Source organism: Rhinolophus ferrumequinum, chromosome 6, assembly GCF_004115265.2.
Source record: "Rhinolophus ferrumequinum isolate MPI-CBG mRhiFer1 chromosome 6, mRhiFer1_v1.p, whole genome shotgun sequence".
NCBI classification, from domain to species: domain Eukaryota; kingdom Metazoa; phylum Chordata; class Mammalia; order Chiroptera; family Rhinolophidae; genus Rhinolophus; species Rhinolophus ferrumequinum.
The window spans coordinates 8,499,236-8,516,917 of NC_046289.1; the positions used below are offsets into that span (position 1 = coordinate 8,499,236).

At 50.2% G+C, this 17,682-nt stretch overlaps 1 protein-coding gene and 1 long non-coding RNA gene across 3 annotated transcripts; one reads left to right on the top strand and one right to left on the bottom strand.

Annotated features, from left to right (window-relative positions):
- Window positions 1-1,889: 1,889 nt before the first annotated feature.
- Window positions 1,890-6,188, bottom strand: LOC117023679 (uncharacterized). 2 transcript variants are annotated; one of them, XR_004423242.1, is made up of 4 exons: window positions 5,367-6,188; window positions 4,995-5,078; window positions 4,710-4,762; window positions 1,890-4,165 (listed from the first exon to the last, which is right to left on the bottom strand). It is a non-coding gene; the product is annotated as an uncharacterized LOC117023679 (long non-coding RNA). The 2 variants fall into 2 exon arrangements; XR_004423241.1 differs by having other exon boundaries at window positions 4,893-5,078.
- Window positions 6,189-6,288: 100 nt separating this feature from the next.
- On the top strand, window positions 6,289-8,193 carry GSC (goosecoid homeobox). The gene is made up of 3 exons (XM_033108751.1): window positions 6,289-6,786; window positions 7,205-7,464; window positions 7,767-8,193. Exons 1-3 carry the CDS (start codon window positions 6,432-6,434, stop codon window positions 7,920-7,922), a joined length of 771 nt encoding a protein of 256 aa, XP_032964642.1. The 5' UTR covers window positions 6,289-6,431; the 3' UTR covers window positions 7,923-8,193.
- Window positions 8,194-17,682: the final 9,489 nt, after the last annotated feature.

Consider the following 17,682-nt stretch of genomic DNA (forward strand, 5'->3'; position numbering starts at 1 on the left):
ACTGCCCCCCAGGTATCGGTCTCTTTTCCTGTAATTTTCAGTTTGATTGTATAATATTCTTTCTTTAAAAAAAAATCAAAAAACGAAAACCTTCACCCTCCCAAATTATCTTTTAAGTACTAAGTGTCCCTCTTTTATCCAACGTATATATCTTGTCTAGCTAACTTTGGTCACAAACACATGTTGGGGGTTTCTGAAAGTTAAGCAGCTAAAAGCTTTGGAACTATTTTACCAGCAAATCAATTGTTTTTCCAAGAATTTTAAAATTACAGCTAATGAAAAAAAAATGACCCTTATTCATTTCAAAATGGACAGAAAGTTTAGACCTGAATGTAGAACGCTTAGAGGGGAAAGAAAAAAGCCTGGTGTCTTCTTTATGTCATGAAATGTGTCCTTTTCTTTCCGGTTTGCCGCCCACAACATGATGTGTTGGAATGCATAAGAAATGTAAATAAAACACCTCCTCCTGTCTTTCTCTGTGAGTCTTTTTTCTTAATTACATTTCGCTCGGCTCAGTTTTTATAAAGAGATCTCAGTTTGTTAGGAAGGTTAAACTGTGTACAAAGAAACGGGTCTCTGTGGCTTCATGAGCGTCCTCCTCCCAACCCCCAGTTCCTCTAAAACTTCACAAAAGGGGCGATGTCTCTCGGAAAGTCTGTATATAACCAAGCTGACATATAGCATAAATACGGGCAGGACCAGGAGAACAGAGGGGAAGGCAGGCGGTGCCTGCCCTGCCCTAGCTCACCAACTCCACATGTGGGCCCCCGTCTAGCACTAGGCAACCTGAAGGGTACTTGCTCTGCTTCCTCCTGGACGACCTGCCGTCCAATCCACATTCCAATGCTTATTTATGGGAGGCGGATATATTAGCAACAAATGGGTTTATGCAGATTTATACGTGTTTTAGAAACTCTAGCAGCTCAGAGCAGTCTGAACTGTGTCCTGCACCGACTTTGCATCTCCCAGCAACAGCCCCATGCATGGCTCAGATATGCCATTTGTGTCCAGTGATTCCATTCCAGGATGACTCTCTTCGGAGAATGAGTGATTTTTGCACCTTAATGGGTTCTGTGACACAGAGCTATTTCGCTGGTAACATCCTGAAGTGATACCTAGATTTTTTAACACCACTTTGTATGTTGGACTGATTGGCTCGGCTCTAAGACAAGCATTTAATGACATGCCAGTCAGTCCCAGCCCTGCTTAAGTGTCCCCTCAGACTGGCTGGCTTAAAGAAAAATGACAGAAAATGTTCTTTAATAACTATGGTTTATCCATTTCTTTCAGATAGTAAGTGGCACGTTCTCACCTTATTTGCAGCTTTTAATCCCAAATGGACACTGCTTTTGAAATATCCTCTTTCTTTCTTTACTTCTTTCTTTCTTTTTTCCTCCCTGAGGCTGCCACTTGAAAGTTGAAATCTAGCAAGAATGTAATGGTAGGTGCCAGCTTTCTGAATTACAGGGTGACTGCCTGAGCTGATCCTAAAAAGCAAGTGTCTTTTTTATACCGCATAAAAGGCTGAAATGTTTACATATCAAAAGGCTATAGGCCAATTTCTGTCAAAATTACACATGAAGTTAAGCAGTACAAGCAATTTATTTAAACACTAGTCATTGTAGAAAAATTCAAAACCATATGCTCTTTTAGCAGTTTTTCACAAATGCATTTGACCCATGACTTGGCTAGACATACAAGCTTCATAATTTACTCTAAATTTCAAATCCCCTTGACGTTTAAATAAAAGATCTTCATTAATGAGGTTTACATGAATGAAAACTTTAGAAGCTGATATCGGTTAGCGAGGGGTTTCGGAACCGTCTGTGCATTCGCTCTAATTTTCAAATGACTGACTTCGCTAATCATTTCAAGAGAAAGTTCCACTGAGAACAAATTATCGTCATTTGCATTCTGTGATTTGCAAAAGCAACGGTGCAATCGCTTTGAAACAAACTTTTGTAAATAGCTCAGCGGAAAGCCGATTCCTGCAACCCTGGAAACCCGGAGCTGTTTTTTTCTGACGCTTTGGGAACACGTCATTTTTCGACACCCTCTTCTTTTCCCCCAGTGTTATGCTGACTTTTCCTAACACCTTGATTATTTCGTTCTCAGGGGCTCAGTGTGTTTATTTGGAATGTTGCAAAAGTTTGAGCAAAAGTCAGTTCGTAGTAATTGTCCCCACGTCCCGCGGAATGCGGGCGCCCTTGTGCGTGCTGCACCTTAGTGGGGTGGCATTTGTGCCGGGTGCTGTACTCCACCCACCTAATCTCACACGGGAAACACCCCGAGGCTACTGAAGGTGTCCTCGAGGAAGCAACAGGGCCATGGAGCGGGTATTGAGCACTAGCTTTGAGGCACTGGATTTCTTTTTAAGCCCAAATACAAACAATAACGCCGATCTGCTCTGTGCAAACTGTGCGCGGTCTGGACGCCGTGCAGAGGCTGCAGCCGGCTCTGTGTATTGTCCCTAATTCCTCTGACCCGCTGACTCGCCCTGCTAGGGGGCTCCGTACCTTCGAAAAGGGCAGGCCAACTTTTTGCATGCCACGAAAAACCTTACTTAAACTCATCAGATTATGAACTCTGCTCTGACCGGGCAAGAGGCTGAAAGAATTAAGAAAAGAAATTTCCTGAAGCCGTAAGAAGTTGGGGCCGCATATGCATTTATTTTTAACAGCCATGGGTGCGAGTGTGTGTATGTGTGTGTGTAGTGGGCGACAGTTTTCTCCATGATGAAGGTATCTTGGGGCGGGATGAGATATCCAGACGCACACTCCAAATTTGGACATTCTGTTTTAAATCAGAGAAGCAATTTAATCTACGCTCTATGAATCAATTTAGCAATGACTGCTGCGCAAAAGCGCCTTGATAGATGCGGAACCGCGGATATACCTTATGCATGCAGAATCCGCTGATCTATTCTTTAATATCTTAAAAATGAGGGCTATTACCAGGGCGACTGACTCTTCAACAAACACATTTTCATAGACTTCTGCGTGGTGATTGCTTTGTGTGAAATCGTGTTTGGGTGATAATAGGGAAAATCAGCGGCGTGTTTACTGCATCTCCGACCTAAGCGCTCACCAGCCGCATCTGCCGGTTGCGGTCCTCCCATGCTGAGCGGTGCATGCGGGGCAAACAAACAATCGCGTAGCAACACGAGGTGGGCAATTTACGTGCGTCGCATTTGTTATTCCAATTGCACCGGGCGACGCAAGGCAGCTGATTGTTTGTTTAGCGCATTGCGGACACTTGTGGGTTTCGGCCAGAGGAAGAGGTGGTGGCGCCGCTGACTTGCCTTCCTGGCTCCTGCCTCCCCGCGGACACAGTGGAGCTCCAGCAGATTGAAGGACAAAATGGAGGGGGAGGCCCTACCGCGCCGGGGGTGAGCTCCCAGAGAGCTGGTTGAATAATTGGAGTAGGGTGGTCTCGAGGTTCCTGTGACCTCTTCCCGGAAAGTCCCCTCTGCAGGAGAACAGAACTTTCCAATCACTTTTCCTTATCTTGGGTCCAGCTGATACCCAGACCCTGCCCTCGGGTGGGGTTGGGGACAGCACACTCCTTTGTCCCAAGGAAACAGCTGAAAAATGCCCCTAAGTCCACCCACACTCTCCTTGTCGAACTGGTGACAATTAACGCAGCCTCATTAAATGTTAGGGTTGTAAGGGACACAATGAACGTTGGCGTTGATTCAATCAACTAAGGCCTAAAGAGGAGGGATGATTTGCAAAATGGCAAAGTTTGGTCTAGAACTCCGACTCGACATACCGTGCTCCTCCTTCCAGGAGTCGGTGGTTCAGTGGGGGAACTACAGGAAAACACGGGGAGACGTCTAGGGGTTTGCTAAATCTCTCTTTTTAAAAATGTACCAAGTGGAAAGAGGCAGAGTGGCGTGAGTGAGGAAGGTTGCCTGATTTTAAAACTCCGAGGCGCTCTTTTGGATCTGCGGTGAAGTCTCCTCGGCGCGCTGGTCTGAGCATCTTTGCAGAAACCGACAAGAACGCTGCTCCGGTTTCCCGTGGCGCTTCTGCCTCTGCCAGGCTCAGGAAAGGTCTCAAAAGATCCATTCACGCGCCACCGCTGCGCGCGCCCAGCCACAAACACAAATGCAGCCAGAGTTCCTGATGAAGTTGTAGCCTCTAATTGTCTTCCATCAATTGCCCTGTAGAATTAAATCCGGGAAAGGTTGGGAGGAATGTGTGTGCCCGGAAACGTGATTTTTAAGTCCCTGAGAACCGGGGGGAGGGAAATACCTCTATCCCTAGTTGGTAGGAGAGGGAAGGCGCTACACTTCTTTCCCTAGACCTGACCTCTCTGAAGGGGAGGATCACACTCCTTCCTCTGGGAGCGGTTTTTCTTGTTTAAAAAAAAAAAAAATCCATCACCTCCCTAAATTGAGACCCATCTCTGTCCTGCCCTAACCTCCACCTACAACCACTTTCTAGTTTGCTCAGCACTCAAAGAAGCGAGGCTCTTGGGCCAATAGCGGGTGGGCGTTTGGGCGTGAGGGCGCCGAGGTCCAAGCCGGGAGGCCTAGCAGGAGAAGCGCCACCGCCTTGCTTCTCCGCGCCACTCCTACGCGCCGCAGGATTTCTGCGCCCGGGTAGGACCAAACCTCCGCGCAAGCGCTCCTCTGATCCGGGAACAACAGTTGACAAGTGCCCTTTCCCCTTTGCCCCAGCGTCGGGGAGGAGGCAGCCACATACTTAGCCTTAGTGCGGCGACTTCAGACAACCCTGCGGGGACGGCTGTTAGTTAACTAGAGAGAAAAACAGCGAAAAACAGTGTGTGAAAGGCGGCCCTTATTCCGAAGTGCTCCCCACCTCTCGGCACTCGGAGGTCTCGCCCGGGCCCGGCACTTCTCCTTCCCCTGAAGTGGCTAGAGTTACCTGCGCGAAGGACCGAGAAAAGACGGCGCTGCAAGACTGGGGCTTGCGGCGGTTCCGTAGGACCTCGGGGCCAGTTTTCGTTCCGCGCGCAACGTCGCCTACCTTCTCGCAGGGCGCTCGGTCGCCTGCGCTGGATGCGTCTCCAGAGGCTCCCGCGGGCGGGAGGGCCGCGCCGCGCCGAGGATCCTGCAAATCAAGGCGGCCTCTTGCCGCGAGCAGAGCCGGGCTTCGGCCAGGCCGCCGGTGCCGGGGGAGCCCAGCCCGGGCCTGCGGATGAAGGACGGCTAAGGGCTTGTCCCTCTGAGGGACCCGGCAAGTCGGAAGGGGAAACTGCGATCAATTGTTGGGGAGGGTGGTAGGAAATCCCTAAAGCCACATTATTTGTTTGATCGAAACAAATAGTTTGGGGGAGGAGACACCCCATTTCCAAAAATAATAATTAAAGAAAAGAAAAAAAAAACACACAAAACCTACCGACATCCACGCAGGAAGCCGCTGGAAGCATCGCTTCAGAGCGCTACTTTTGTTGGCCAGTTTTAAATAGTGGCTGAATTTGGTTTCCGCTGTGTAAGGCGACTGCTATGATAGTTTTCGGACCCAAAGTGACTGCAAAACTGTGTATATTTTAAAGAAATACGATGCACCACTTCCATCGTTTTTTACCTTTACAAATGTTGGCCTTTGCAAAACAAAAGGGTTGGAGGGGGTTAACCAACGCCGTTAGGGAGAGAATCTCAAGATGAAAGAAAATAAAGGTGAAATTAGGCGGTGGGTGCCTTGGGGCCCGGAAGAAGAGCGGGATTTTCAATCCGGCTTGTGGTAGGACGCAGCCCCTCACATTTTCTAAAACAAAACAAATTCGGAAAGGAGAAAACAGAAAAGTAACCCCAAAATAAAATCGGCCACAATGAATCTGAGCTTCGCGCAGAGGAAATCGCACCCAATAATAGGACCGAATCTGAGGGAAAAGGGTGGGGGCGGAGAGGTCGGGAGGAGGGAGTTGTTAACTGCGGCCGCACAGTGGAATTAATGAGATTAACCGGGGCAATTAGGACGCCCTCCCGGCTCCCCCGGCCCGCGGCGGGGAGGCTGAATGGAAAAGATTAGGTTAATTTCATTAATTCTCAATCCACAATCTCTTTTCAGGCCCCGTAACCCCCTCCCCTTGGCACCTCTCCCCCTTCCCCCTTCCAAAAGCCCCACCACCCAAAGGAACAGAAAGGGCCAAATCTGGTTCTGTTTGTCATCTGCATATTACCAGGAACTAAATCCAGGATGACGTCGACTCGGTATAAAACCAACAAGAGGTTCAGCTGGGCTAAACTCCATCCTACCCGCGGGTTGAGTTCAGCGAACGCTGCGGCGAGGGGAGGGTGGGAGGAGGGAGAGCGGACGCAGGGGGCGGGGAGGGGTGCAGGGCCGCGCGCTCGCCGGCGCTCTCTTTCGGTTTGGTCCGGCTCAGGAGAGTGGACCCCCCCACTTTGAGGCTCTTTCCTCGGCGCGTCCCCGCTGCCCACCATCCCGGCGCGGGGATCGGGGATGCCCGCCAGCATGTTCAGCATCGACAACATCCTGGCCGCCCGGCCGCGCTGCAAGGACTCGGTGCTGCCGGTGGCTCCCAGCGCCGCGGCTCCGGTCGTCTTCCCGGCCTTGCACGGGGACTCGCTCTACGGCGCCGGCGGCGGCGCCTCCTCGGACTATGGGGCCTTCTACCCGCGCCCCGTGGCCCCCGGCGGCGCAGGCCTCTCGGCCGCGGTGGGTAGCTCCCGACTCGGCTACAACAACTACTTCTACGGGCAGCTGCACGTGCAGGCGGCGCCCGTGGGCCCGGCCTGCTGCGGGGCCGTGCCGCCGCTGGGAGCCCAGCAGTGCTCCTGCGTCCCAACTGCCCCAGGTAGGGTCGCGCTCGCGCTGGCCTTCGCCGCCTGCCGCGGTCGCAAGCTCCTGGGGCGTCGGCGGGTGGTGGCGCTTGCTTTTTCACTTTGCACAAAGTTTTCTCCTCTTGCAAATCTGCACCCCACCCCACCCCACCCTTATTTTTTGCGGGTCGGGCGCTGGGGTTTGCACACTTGTTGCAAACTTTATGCGAGTTAGCGGAAAATGTAACTCAGTGCTTGCGTAGGGAGACTGGGGCATAGAGATTCTTTAACTGGTGGACGCTCTGACACGCTCCGTCATTTCCCTGCACCCTCGATTTCCACGCACAATTCCTAGCACTCCCTTGTAGACGATTTTAAAGTTGGAGTGGTCGCGGGCGGGCGTGTGCGCGGTGGCAAGGGGAGCGGCTGACCGTGCGCTCTACTCTGTCGCAGGCTATGAGGGCCCCGGCTCGGTGCTGGTGTCCCCGGTACCGCACCAGATGCTGCCCTACATGAACGTGGGCACGCTGTCGCGCACCGAGCTGCAGCTCCTCAACCAGCTGCACTGCCGGCGGAAGCGGCGGCACCGCACCATCTTCACCGACGAGCAGCTGGAAGCGCTGGAGAACCTCTTCCAGGAGACCAAGTACCCAGACGTGGGTACACGAGAGCAGCTGGCCCGGAAGGTGCATCTCCGCGAGGAGAAAGTGGAGGTAGGCGCGGGGCCCTGCCTGGATTTGCCCAGGCCTCCTTCAATCTCCCTGCACTTGAAAAACACCCCAGTGGCGGCCCGGAGGCTGCTGGAGGGCGCTTTAGGCCCAGGAAGTTGGATGAAAATGCGGAAGCGGGAGCAAGTCTCCTCTCTTTTTGTTGGCGCTCGCGCGCGCTCGCGGGGTATCTAGATTCGGATTCCACCCAGCGTTTGCCGGGCTGCCACACCAAGTCCGGGGGTGCGCAGGCATTGGGAAACGCGCCTTTGATCCAAACTGTTGTTTTGTCCTCCCTTGTGCAACAGGTCTGGTTTAAAAACCGCAGGGCCAAATGGAGGCGGCAGAAGCGGTCCTCCTCTGAAGAGTCGGAAAACGCCGAGAAGTGGAACAAGCCGTCGTCGAAGGCGTCGCCGGAGAAGAGGGAAGAGGAAGGTAAAAGCGATTTGGACTCAGACAGCTGACGGCCGCGGGCCGGCCGTGGCACTTGCCTAACTCGAAGGACTTGCACAGACAGACGATGCTACTTTCTTGCACACGCGCTGCCTTGCGGGAGGGGGTCGAGAAAGAGGAACGAGGAGCTGTAAATAGTGTACAGAGCCCGGAGGGCCGGCGCCTGGGGTCGGGGCCGCGCGGGGCCTCTCAGCCCCGCAGTCCGAGGCCGCCGGTGCCTCGCTCCCCACCGTAGTATTTATAGTTAAGTTAACGGTGACAATACAATAAAGTGATGGCGATATAGACGGGCCATATTCCGTATTTCGTACCCTTCCGCCACCACCACCGTCAGTGGCCCAGAAAATAAATCTATCTAACCTGTAGCTTCCAAAGAAAAATTGGGCAGCTCTGACTTGTCCAAAAAAAGAAAGAAAGAAAGAAACTGGGTACGAATCAGTCACAGGATGGGTGTCCTGGTTTAAAAGTATACTTCGTCTCTAGGTCTCCAGGAAGGGGTGGAGAGTGACATTGCCGAGGTCTGTTGGGGCGGGGGTGGGGGGGGCGGGAGAAGAAGGGTGTAACATTTCCAAGAGAGGGACAGCCGGGGTTCCAGTTCCCCCAGGCCGCGGGAGAACCAGGACTCCCTCCTTGCCGCTGACGGGAATTCCGCCTTAGCCGGAAAGCAGGATCTGCTCGGGAGCTAGGGGAAACTGGGAGCTACCCTCCCAGCTTCTCAGACGGCTCACGAGGCCCTGCTCTTGCGAAATCCCCAGACCTAAGGCGAAGGGTGCTTGGGTGAAATTAGGCAGTAAACTTGCCCTCTCTGGAGGCTTCCCTGGATGTTTCATGGTGGCTCGGGGCTGCCTCTTTCTCCAGGGCTAGTGTTTCCAATCCACAACCCTGATGGGCACGTCTCCCTCCTGCGGGGTGGCTATGAGCTGCGAGCCCCAGGACTCATTGGAGACCCCACCCATGCTGGGTCCATCATGCTTCTCCCCAGGTATTTTGGCCCCATCGATGTGTTGGCCAACCAGGTCTAAGAGCGAGCTGGCAGTGGAGCCACTGCGAGGTGGGAGTGCCCATGCCTCCCGCTTTGTCCCTCGAGCTGTCTCCCCTCTGCACTAGCTGGGGCCAGAGGAGTGGCGGGAGCGCTCGGTGTACTCGGCCAGCCGTACCCCGAAAAGTCCAAAGAAGCTTCCGGGTACCTGTTAAGCCTTTTAGACAGGGACGCAGCAAGAGCATGCCCTCTGTGTGGTTCCCCGGACCATCGGACCATCGGACCATTGGGGCGTGGGGTGGAGGTCAAGGACCAGCAGGAATGGCTTCCACTGTGTTTTTGCATTAAATCCATTGGTTTTGCATTAAATCCATTTTATAGACCAGGAAGCTAAGGCTCAGAACTGCCCAGCTAAGCCCACTGTATCTGCTGCCTGGGAGTAGGTGAGCTTGCGCTTCCTCCGGTGCTGCTGCCTGCGTTTGTTGTAAGGGCTCCCCAGGGGCAGGCTCTGCGTCCTGGCTGTGGAACAGAGCACTTGCAAGGTAACAGATTTTTACAAGAAGCAGTGTTTTTTTTCACAGCTTCTTGTACATTTAAAAGGTACTCCTGGAGCAGGTGAAGTGGTACGTGAAATATGAAGTGATTCCCAGTCATGCCTTTTTATTAAGGAGTATTCCTAGACGAAAAGAGGAGGTGCAGTTTGGAGGGCAGGTCTGCCTGGAGGGGGGCAAGATGGCCTCTTCACATGGAGACCCCATCATTTGTGACCTTGGGCAGATTACTTAACCCCTTTTGCCCCTCGCTTCCTATGACTGTAAAATGGGCACAGTAGTAGTTTCTGCTTCTCAGAGTTGTCGTGTATATTAACGACACCAACTCATGCAGAGTGGTGCCTGGCTTAGGGGGATCCTTCAGTGTGGCTACTTATTTTCTTTTAAAGGTTAGGATTTATTTTGTGTCAGACCCAGCACGTCAAGATTTGTGTACATGATCTCATTTTACTTTTCAAGAACTTGGAAATGGGGAATGTTTTCACCATTTTATAGATGAGGAAGGTCAAGTTCAGAAAGGTGGAATACTTGAACAACATGTAGCTTGTAAGAAGTAAAGAGGGCACACCATCTTTGTCCAAATAAGTCTTTTACCATAATTGGATATGTTTCCAGTAATACCGGTTCTGGTGAGACATACTCAAAGAGGCTGATACATTAATTTCAAATGACTCTTGCAATGGTTTTTATGCCTCCTCCTTAGAAATCAAACTTCCAGGGTGAGACTCTTGCCTGCCGTGCACTTCTGCTCCCTGATCACTGTTCCTGGATGCTGTCCCCTCTCTCATTGGAGAGAGGTGAGCTGGCATGGGAGTCCAGAATGAGCCGTGACTTCCACCCCTCCTTCAGTACTCCGTTAGTCTGGAACATTCTAACGTAAGAAGGAGGTGGGCAGTATCATTCCACCCTGAGAGACTTGACATCTCCAGAACTCTATTAATTCCTTTGTGTCTCTTAATTCATAACTTGTTCTCAGACTCCCTATATAAGGGAAAATAAATTTATCTAGATTTTTTACATCTATTTTTTTTAAAAAAATCTGCATTTGTCTAGTCTGGAGAGGGGTCCACGGCAAATGACGGAGAGGAGGATCGAGGGAGGAGTGGTTCTAAGACACTTTCCCCAAGAGCACCTGGTGAAAAGCCAAGATGAGAGGGGATGCAGAACTGGAGAGCTGCTCCCTGCTTGGCCCCAGGCAGGCCAGAGGTGGCGAGCCAAAGCTTTTTCCCTGTCCATGTCTCCACGCTGGAGGCCCCTGTGAAGTGATCGGCCCAGCTCACAGGAAATAAACATAATAAACATGTGGAATGAAGAGGGAAATGTCAGGATGGTCTGTCTAATTATAGTCCACCCATCTTCCTTCTGCATTCTCCAGTGAGCTTTAGGGCTCAAACCATTGTCTTAGCCTGGCGTTGGAGTCACAGAGCAGAAGGTACTTGGCCTTCAAGAGTTATCTTTGGGCCTTGTAATTGTCTTCGGTGAGAATTGGGATCATGGTGTTGGAAAGTGGTGTGCATACATATTCAAATGGGCAAGACATAAGCCAGGTCACTGCCTGAGTGATTTCCAGTCTGTACAACACCTCCCCTGAGACTGAAAGGTGTTCTTCCCATTTCACAATTGAGCAAACTGAGGCACAAAGTTAACACAAAGGGACAAAATGAGAACTGTCATCTGCAAGGGGCAAAGCTCTTGTGATTTCCTTAGATCAGGCTGCCTCACAGAACCCAGACTGTTCTTTTTGGTGGTGATACTAGCTGTGTATGAAAGTTCAACAGCAAATGACTGCGGTTGCCCCTGGGGACACAGGAATTAATTTGCTGCAAAGTGCCAGACAGACTGGCAAAGAAAAGTAGCAAATCTAACCCTTTACATTATTAGTCTAGCACTTTCCACTGCAGAGTCCTTCCATACACATCTCAGGCCCTCAGGAGGTGGGAACCACAGCCATTATGCAGATAGAAAATGGAGGCTCAGACTAAATTCTTTGCCCGGGACAATAGTAAATGGCAGAGCAGGCTCTGAACCCCCAGACCTGAGCAGGCCTTCCCACATACCTGTTGGAGTGGTTGCAAGGTATGGATGGGGTAATGGCTTCCAGGTGCTCCAGGTCATCTGGGCCAAGGAGGGCCCTGGCAGCAAGGAGCTGACAAGTAAGGAGAAGTGGAGTGTGTGGGGGAAGAAATGGGGGGTTCTCAGATTCTAAATATGCTCCACTGAGCGCAGGGTGTGTTCTCTCTATTCTTAGCAGTGGGCTGGGCCTGGGTGGGAGGGCAAAGGGCTTGAAAACAATTGCTTTACAAACCGCACCCATGGAGAGTATATCTCAATGACAGTTCTTCAATCAAGTCGCCTTTCACCAGCTTTTGAACTTTGAGCTAATGTTCTAAGCCTGTGTGACGGATGTCATTTTAATGGCTATGTGTGAGAGTGAAGCTGGCAGATTCCTCTTTCCTTTGCGTGTGCGGGTAAGGGGGCCAGGAGGTAGAGGTGGCAGGGAGCTCATTATCTGAACTGGATGAGGTTTTACGTGACTCAAGTAGAATAGTTTAGGCACCAAGGTCCCCCCACCCCCACCCAAAGATCTTTCGGTCCCTATCTCAGGTCCCCCAAATTCACTTTGTTCATTGCACACCTTTAAGAAGCTGGAATTTCAGCCTGAGGAGGTCCGAGTAACGTGATGTGGCAAATGGACAGCTGCCACACTGGTTCAAGCCTCCATCCAGATGGGACCATGTGTTCGCCCAGTGACCTGGGAAAGGTTCCTTAACCTCTCTGTCTATCCGGTTCCTTCCTCACCTGCGAAATGGGCTTGGGCAGAGAGGATTAGCGATAATAAAGAACCCAGCAGAGTGTCTGACACGTTGATTATTGTGTGCTTTGAAAGACACCCTCAAATCGGCTGGGTAATGCCCTGCCTAAGTAGATTGAAATAAGGAATTAAGGACTGTACCGTGTTTTTAATTGTTGTTGGTTTAGGAGTTTATGCATGACCACAGGACATAAGCTCTAACAAAATTAAATGTGATTGCCATGGATTTAAGACAGGGAAGCCTCTGATAAGGTATAATAGGTTGCATTCTCCCTAAGAGGTTTAGGACAAGGAGATTTAGAGTGAAGGAGGAGAGAATTTGGAGTGGATTCCAAATCAATTTCCAAGTTTTGTGAAATGACCTTGCAGTTTTCTTTTTTTTTTTTTTTTCTTCAAAGTAAAACAAAAACAAAATGCAGCAGCCAGTGCAGAGCTCCTTGAAAGTTCTGGAAGAAATGGATCCGGCTGGGTTTTTGACAGTTGGGGCTACTTGTTGGGGGAACATGGAGCCTCTCGGAGGCCTGTCATAGAGCCGTGTGACAATATGGGGGACCTCTGCTTGTCATGGCTTGGTGTTAAATCTGGAAAAACTAAGAAGCCATTGTCTTTGCAGTCCAAATGGCCCACGGACCAAACAGGATGAATTATGGTATTGCGGTTTTTCAAGTGGGCCTGTAATTTTTGGATTCCAGCAGCCCTCGTTTGTTCTCCCATGTCTCGCCCTGGGAAGCATCAGGACATCTTAAGAATTCCTCTCCCAACCCCCCTCCTTTCCTTAGGAGTTCGTTCCACGTATACCTTCTGTTTTCCTAATTTTGCAGTCTTCCCGAGTCTGCTGACCAAATCAAGCGGCCGGGTTTATGTAGTCCACTGAATTGAGTCTCCCCAAGTGTGGGTACCCCTTCCCTTGACCTGAGCTGATTTATGGCAGCTGTAATTAGTGAGATCATCGTAGCCGAGATGGACCGAGCTGAAAAGTGTCCATATCCTTCCCTCACTGATTTACCAGTTGGATCTTGCCTAGCCCGTGAAATGCTTCAGCCCTGTTGTGTGTGTTATGGGCGAGGCTGCCCCCGGAAGAGGCCACTGCAGGTTAAGGAGGCAAAGGCTCCTTGCTGAACTGAGAAGGGGTGAGCGCTTGCCACATGAATATATCATCCCTCTCTGCCCCCGCTATTGCCGTGACCCAACACTCAGAGCTCACACATGGTAACTTGTTAAAACTTCTTTGGGGGAAGGGGGGGGTGGGACAGAAATATCTTAAAAATCAGAATGTTTCAGAGAAAAGGCCAGTGTTTCCAGCAGCCTGTGGTGAGAAACATGATGTGTCACACACAGGTGCTGTGTCCCAAACAGGTTGCACACAGCACAGTGGCAGGGGTCCCACCCCACCGCAGGGCCACACAGAGGATCGACATGCTGGCAAGGGCATTCCTCCTGCAGGGTTGGGGTGGGGAGGGGGGGCACCTCAGCCAGCTAGGGGCTCACCGCAAAGACACCTGGGGGCCAGCGGGGTCTGAATCACCCTGGACAGTGTTTGGCCAGCCAGCTTCATGGTGACATTGCCCACTTTAATCGTGTCCCAAACCAATTACTGACATCACCCGGCAAGGCCAAGAGATGTTTCTTTCCAGATGGAGTATGGCTAATCCTCCTTTGTAAATGCTCAAAGTGCTAACTCTGGGACCAGAAAAATCAAACTGCCCTGCTCCAAGAACCAGGGAGGCCCAAAGCATTTGGAAAGTCCCCCTCTGCGAGGAAGACTCAGAACTCTGTGAAGTCGGAATCCCAGCTGGTCGTTTCATCTGAAGATGTTCCTACGAAGGCCAGATGGCTGGGACATCACGGGGGATGCGTGTGTTCGACGTGGTTTTGTGTTTGAGGAATAAATATTTAAATCTGGAACCAAGTGAATCACTTTCTACTGAAGTAGGCAGGGATGGAAAGTTGTGTGATGTCCCCCTCATGTCCTGAACGTAACCCCAGCATACACAATTTCTGCTACACTCAGAGCCTTTCGAGAGGATGTCCCCTCACCTCTGGTGTAGGACGCCAGGAGCGTGGTGGCCCGTTCTCTGTTTTAGGGTTGTTTTTGTTTCGCGGCTGCTTTTGCTGCAAGAACACTCCAGACGTGCAGGGACCGAAACAGAGACTTGGTCCCCTTGTCCTTCGCTTGATGAAACCCTCTTGGTTTTGTTTCGATTTTGGCCTGTGTGGTCACTGGACTCTTACACAAATGTGAGTGGAAGAAAACTTAACCCTTTTCTTGACTGCAGTGAAAGCTCTGGAAAGATCGTAGGTCTTTGATTTATTTCTGTCTTTATGGCAGATGTTCGTGTATAGTTTTCTTTTTTGAAAAGAGGGGAAATATTTTCTGCATTGCCTGGATGGTGTTGTGTGTAAAAAAAAAAAAAAAAAGCTACGTTTTGGGGGATTGACAGTTTCATCATCATTTTCCTGGGCATGTCCTCCTCTAAGCCCTTCTAAGCCTTATGAGGCAGGGTAGAGGTGGTTACTGTCACCTTGTTTCATAACAATAGGGACTACAGCTTTTGTCCTGTGTCAGGTACTGTACTGAGTACTTTATCTTCTGTATTTTATTTAATACTGTCCATGCCCCTGTGAAGTTGCTGTTGTTGTCGCCATTGTGCAGAAGGTGAAAGGGTATGTCCATTTAAGTAAGGTTAAATCTTAGACTCCAAGTCCAGTGCTCTTTCTACACTGCTACACCACCTCCCTTAATAACGACCAGCCAGGAGGTCTGGGTTCGAATATCTGCCCGGTCACCCGCTGGCAGTGGCACCTTTGAGCTGCTTCCTCATTTCCAACATGGGAGGATTATAATTTCCTGCCACACGTGACAATTACATGGGGTTTTGCAAACGTAAATGATTAATCACAGTAAATATATCAACACATTAAAAATAATCAGAAGCATATAAACAAACTATTTATTGAAGACTTTCAACAACAATAATAATAATGGCCTCCATTCAGTTCACAAATATTAAAAGGTACTGTTCTAGGTGCTGGGGGTACAGCCTCTGCCCTCCTGGAGTTTTATGTTCCGTTGCAGGAGACAACCGGTCACCAAAGAGACAGGCTCTCATTTCAGACAGTGTTAAGTGCTAAGGTGAAAACCAAGTCTGCTGAGGCGATAGAGGGCCTTAGGGGATTATTTGGGTTGTTTCACAATGTGGTCTAAGGTCTGTGTGACGAGGGGATTAAATGTCATCTCAAGTAGTCCTCCAGAGCAGGGATGGGCAGACTATAGCCGGTGGGCCAATCTGGTCCACTGCCTGTTTTGTCAATAAAGTTTTATTGGAACACAGCCGTGACTATTTATTTATGTATTATCTATCGTTGCTTTCCCCCTATAATGGCAGAGTTGAGTTGTTGCAATAGAGACTGTAGGACCCATAACTGAAAATATTTACTATCTGGTCTTTTACAGAAAAAGTTTGTGAGCCCCTGTCTAAAGTTTAGAGTTTAAACCAGAAATGGAGGCTGGTGCTAATCAGGAATAGAGCCAAGATTTACACTCATTTGCCTGATGCCTTATCTCCTTTCACAGTGTTAGGCTCCTTGTTAAGGGGTGTGGGGGGTGGGATATAAGGCTGGATATGGAAGCCCAAAATACGTAATATGGCACCTGATGCCTGGGAGCTGCTCTTTTGGTGATGTAGTCTGCTTGTGCAAGAAACAGTTTCTGAAAAATAGAAAATGGGACGTCAAGAAATGCTCAATGATGTGACATTGTCTAGGAGACGAAGAGGGAAGACAGCCGCAACCCCAGAAGGCTTCCTGGAGGAGGTGAGAGTTGCAGGTGGGTTAGTATCTGGCTAGCAAGGAGGCCCCTTTAATCACATGACAGAGGAGGCTGTCTGGCTGTCACACCCCATCATTTCTGTATACCAGTTAGCTCCCTCCATCCAATACTTGCTAAGTACCTACTGAACGCCAGGCCCTGTGCTGAGTTGGATCACAAACATGAATAGAGCAGTATCCATCCGCAGGCACGTGAATAGGCTGATCCGATACTAAATGACCAGTGCTGAGGTGGAAGGCGGGAGACCCCACGACATGCTGTGGTTGGGCAGAGGAAGGGTCTTAGGCTTTTGACAGTGGATCACTGGAGCCAGGTGGTTTGAGGCACCTGGTGATGACAGGGGGCAGAGGGAAGAGGGAACAGCTTGAGCCAAGGCTTGGAGGTGGGAAGGCAGTGTGTGAAAAAGAACCGCCAGTGATGGGGTTTGGCTGGCAGAGACTGGAAGGATTGAAGGCAGGCACTCGGTGGGTATGCGCAGTCTGGCACTGCGTATGGCTCAGTTCACGATTTTAAAACCAGCCTACAAAGCAGGCTTCCCTCCCTGCCCACATGTCAGAAGATAGCCACGGAGGTGACCAGCGTCCTGCTAACACAGCATTCACGTCCACTGTCAACCACAGGCCTTTATGGCCACGAGAGGCCTGCAGGGCCATAATATCTTGTCAGCATCTGCTTGGCGTCTTCTCCATCTGCTATTACAGGAGGAGAGAAAAACGTCTCACTCAGAGCCTTCTGCAGAGAAGATTTTTTTTTTTTTTTAATTTGGAATGGGTTTTAAAATACAGTGATTTGTGGCTGGTAGTCGAGTTCATCAAAGTGATTTTTCCAGATGCTGTATTTCTTGGGCCGCTGACACATCAAGGCTCCCCCTACCTCCCCACCCCATGTTCTAAGTTTCTCTCCAGCCTTAAGCACCAATCCTTCCTCAGGAAACTGGCCAAGGCCTGCGTGCAGTATCTTACAGCTTATAGAACCTGTCCCTAAAATAAACATGGCATGTGGCATGGCAGGGATTGTTCTTTCCATTTTTACAGAGGATCAAGCTGCTTTCCTACGATCACATATCACAGGGGAAGAGCCGAAGTCTTCCAAGCCCTGCAGCTTTCCATTGGTATCCGGCTTTGTCTGCGCTCAGGAGCATAACTGCTCTTCTGGGTATGATAGCATGTTTGTTTCAGCCTCAGGTGAGGCCCAAACTCATACTCTTCCTGGGAACCAAATTCTCCAAATGCCACGTCCTCCAGGCAGTCTTCTTGACTCACTCCAGCCTTTCTTAGGCCTCAGGGACTTTGGCCTGATCTTGTGGGGATTCTAAGAGTTTGTAATGATGTGTGGACATGCTTAGAACTCCTACAAGCCCTACTGCCATGATGTCCCCCTGCCAAATTAAGTCACACTTCATGTCTGCCAGTGACCATGAGCTTCTAAGGCTTCAAGAAAGCAGAGCTGCTCCAAATACCTGTTGCCACCACCCTCCCCACCTCTGTACTGATTTCCATGGCATTCTCATAGAATCTCGCTCCTTTCATAATCCCTTGACAGAGGGGTTATCTCTACTCAAAAACTCTGGCAAAAGGTAAACCTGGAGGAATTATATTAA

What these genes read in the sequence shown, in the direction of transcription:
- GSC (XM_033108751.1), top strand. Translation starts at nt 6,432, where the DNA reads ATGCCCGCCAGCATGTTCAGCATCGACAACATCCTGGCCGCCCGGCCG. An exon ending in CTGCGTCCCAACTGCCCCAG is followed by an intron (nt 6,787 to 7,204) that starts GTAGGGTCGCGC and finishes ACTCTGTCGCAG; the next exon opens with GCTATGAGGGCCCCGGCTCG. An exon ending in TCCGCGAGGAGAAAGTGGAG is followed by an intron (nt 7,465 to 7,766) that starts GTAGGCGCGGGG and finishes CTTGTGCAACAG; the next exon opens with GTCTGGTTTAAAAACCGCAG.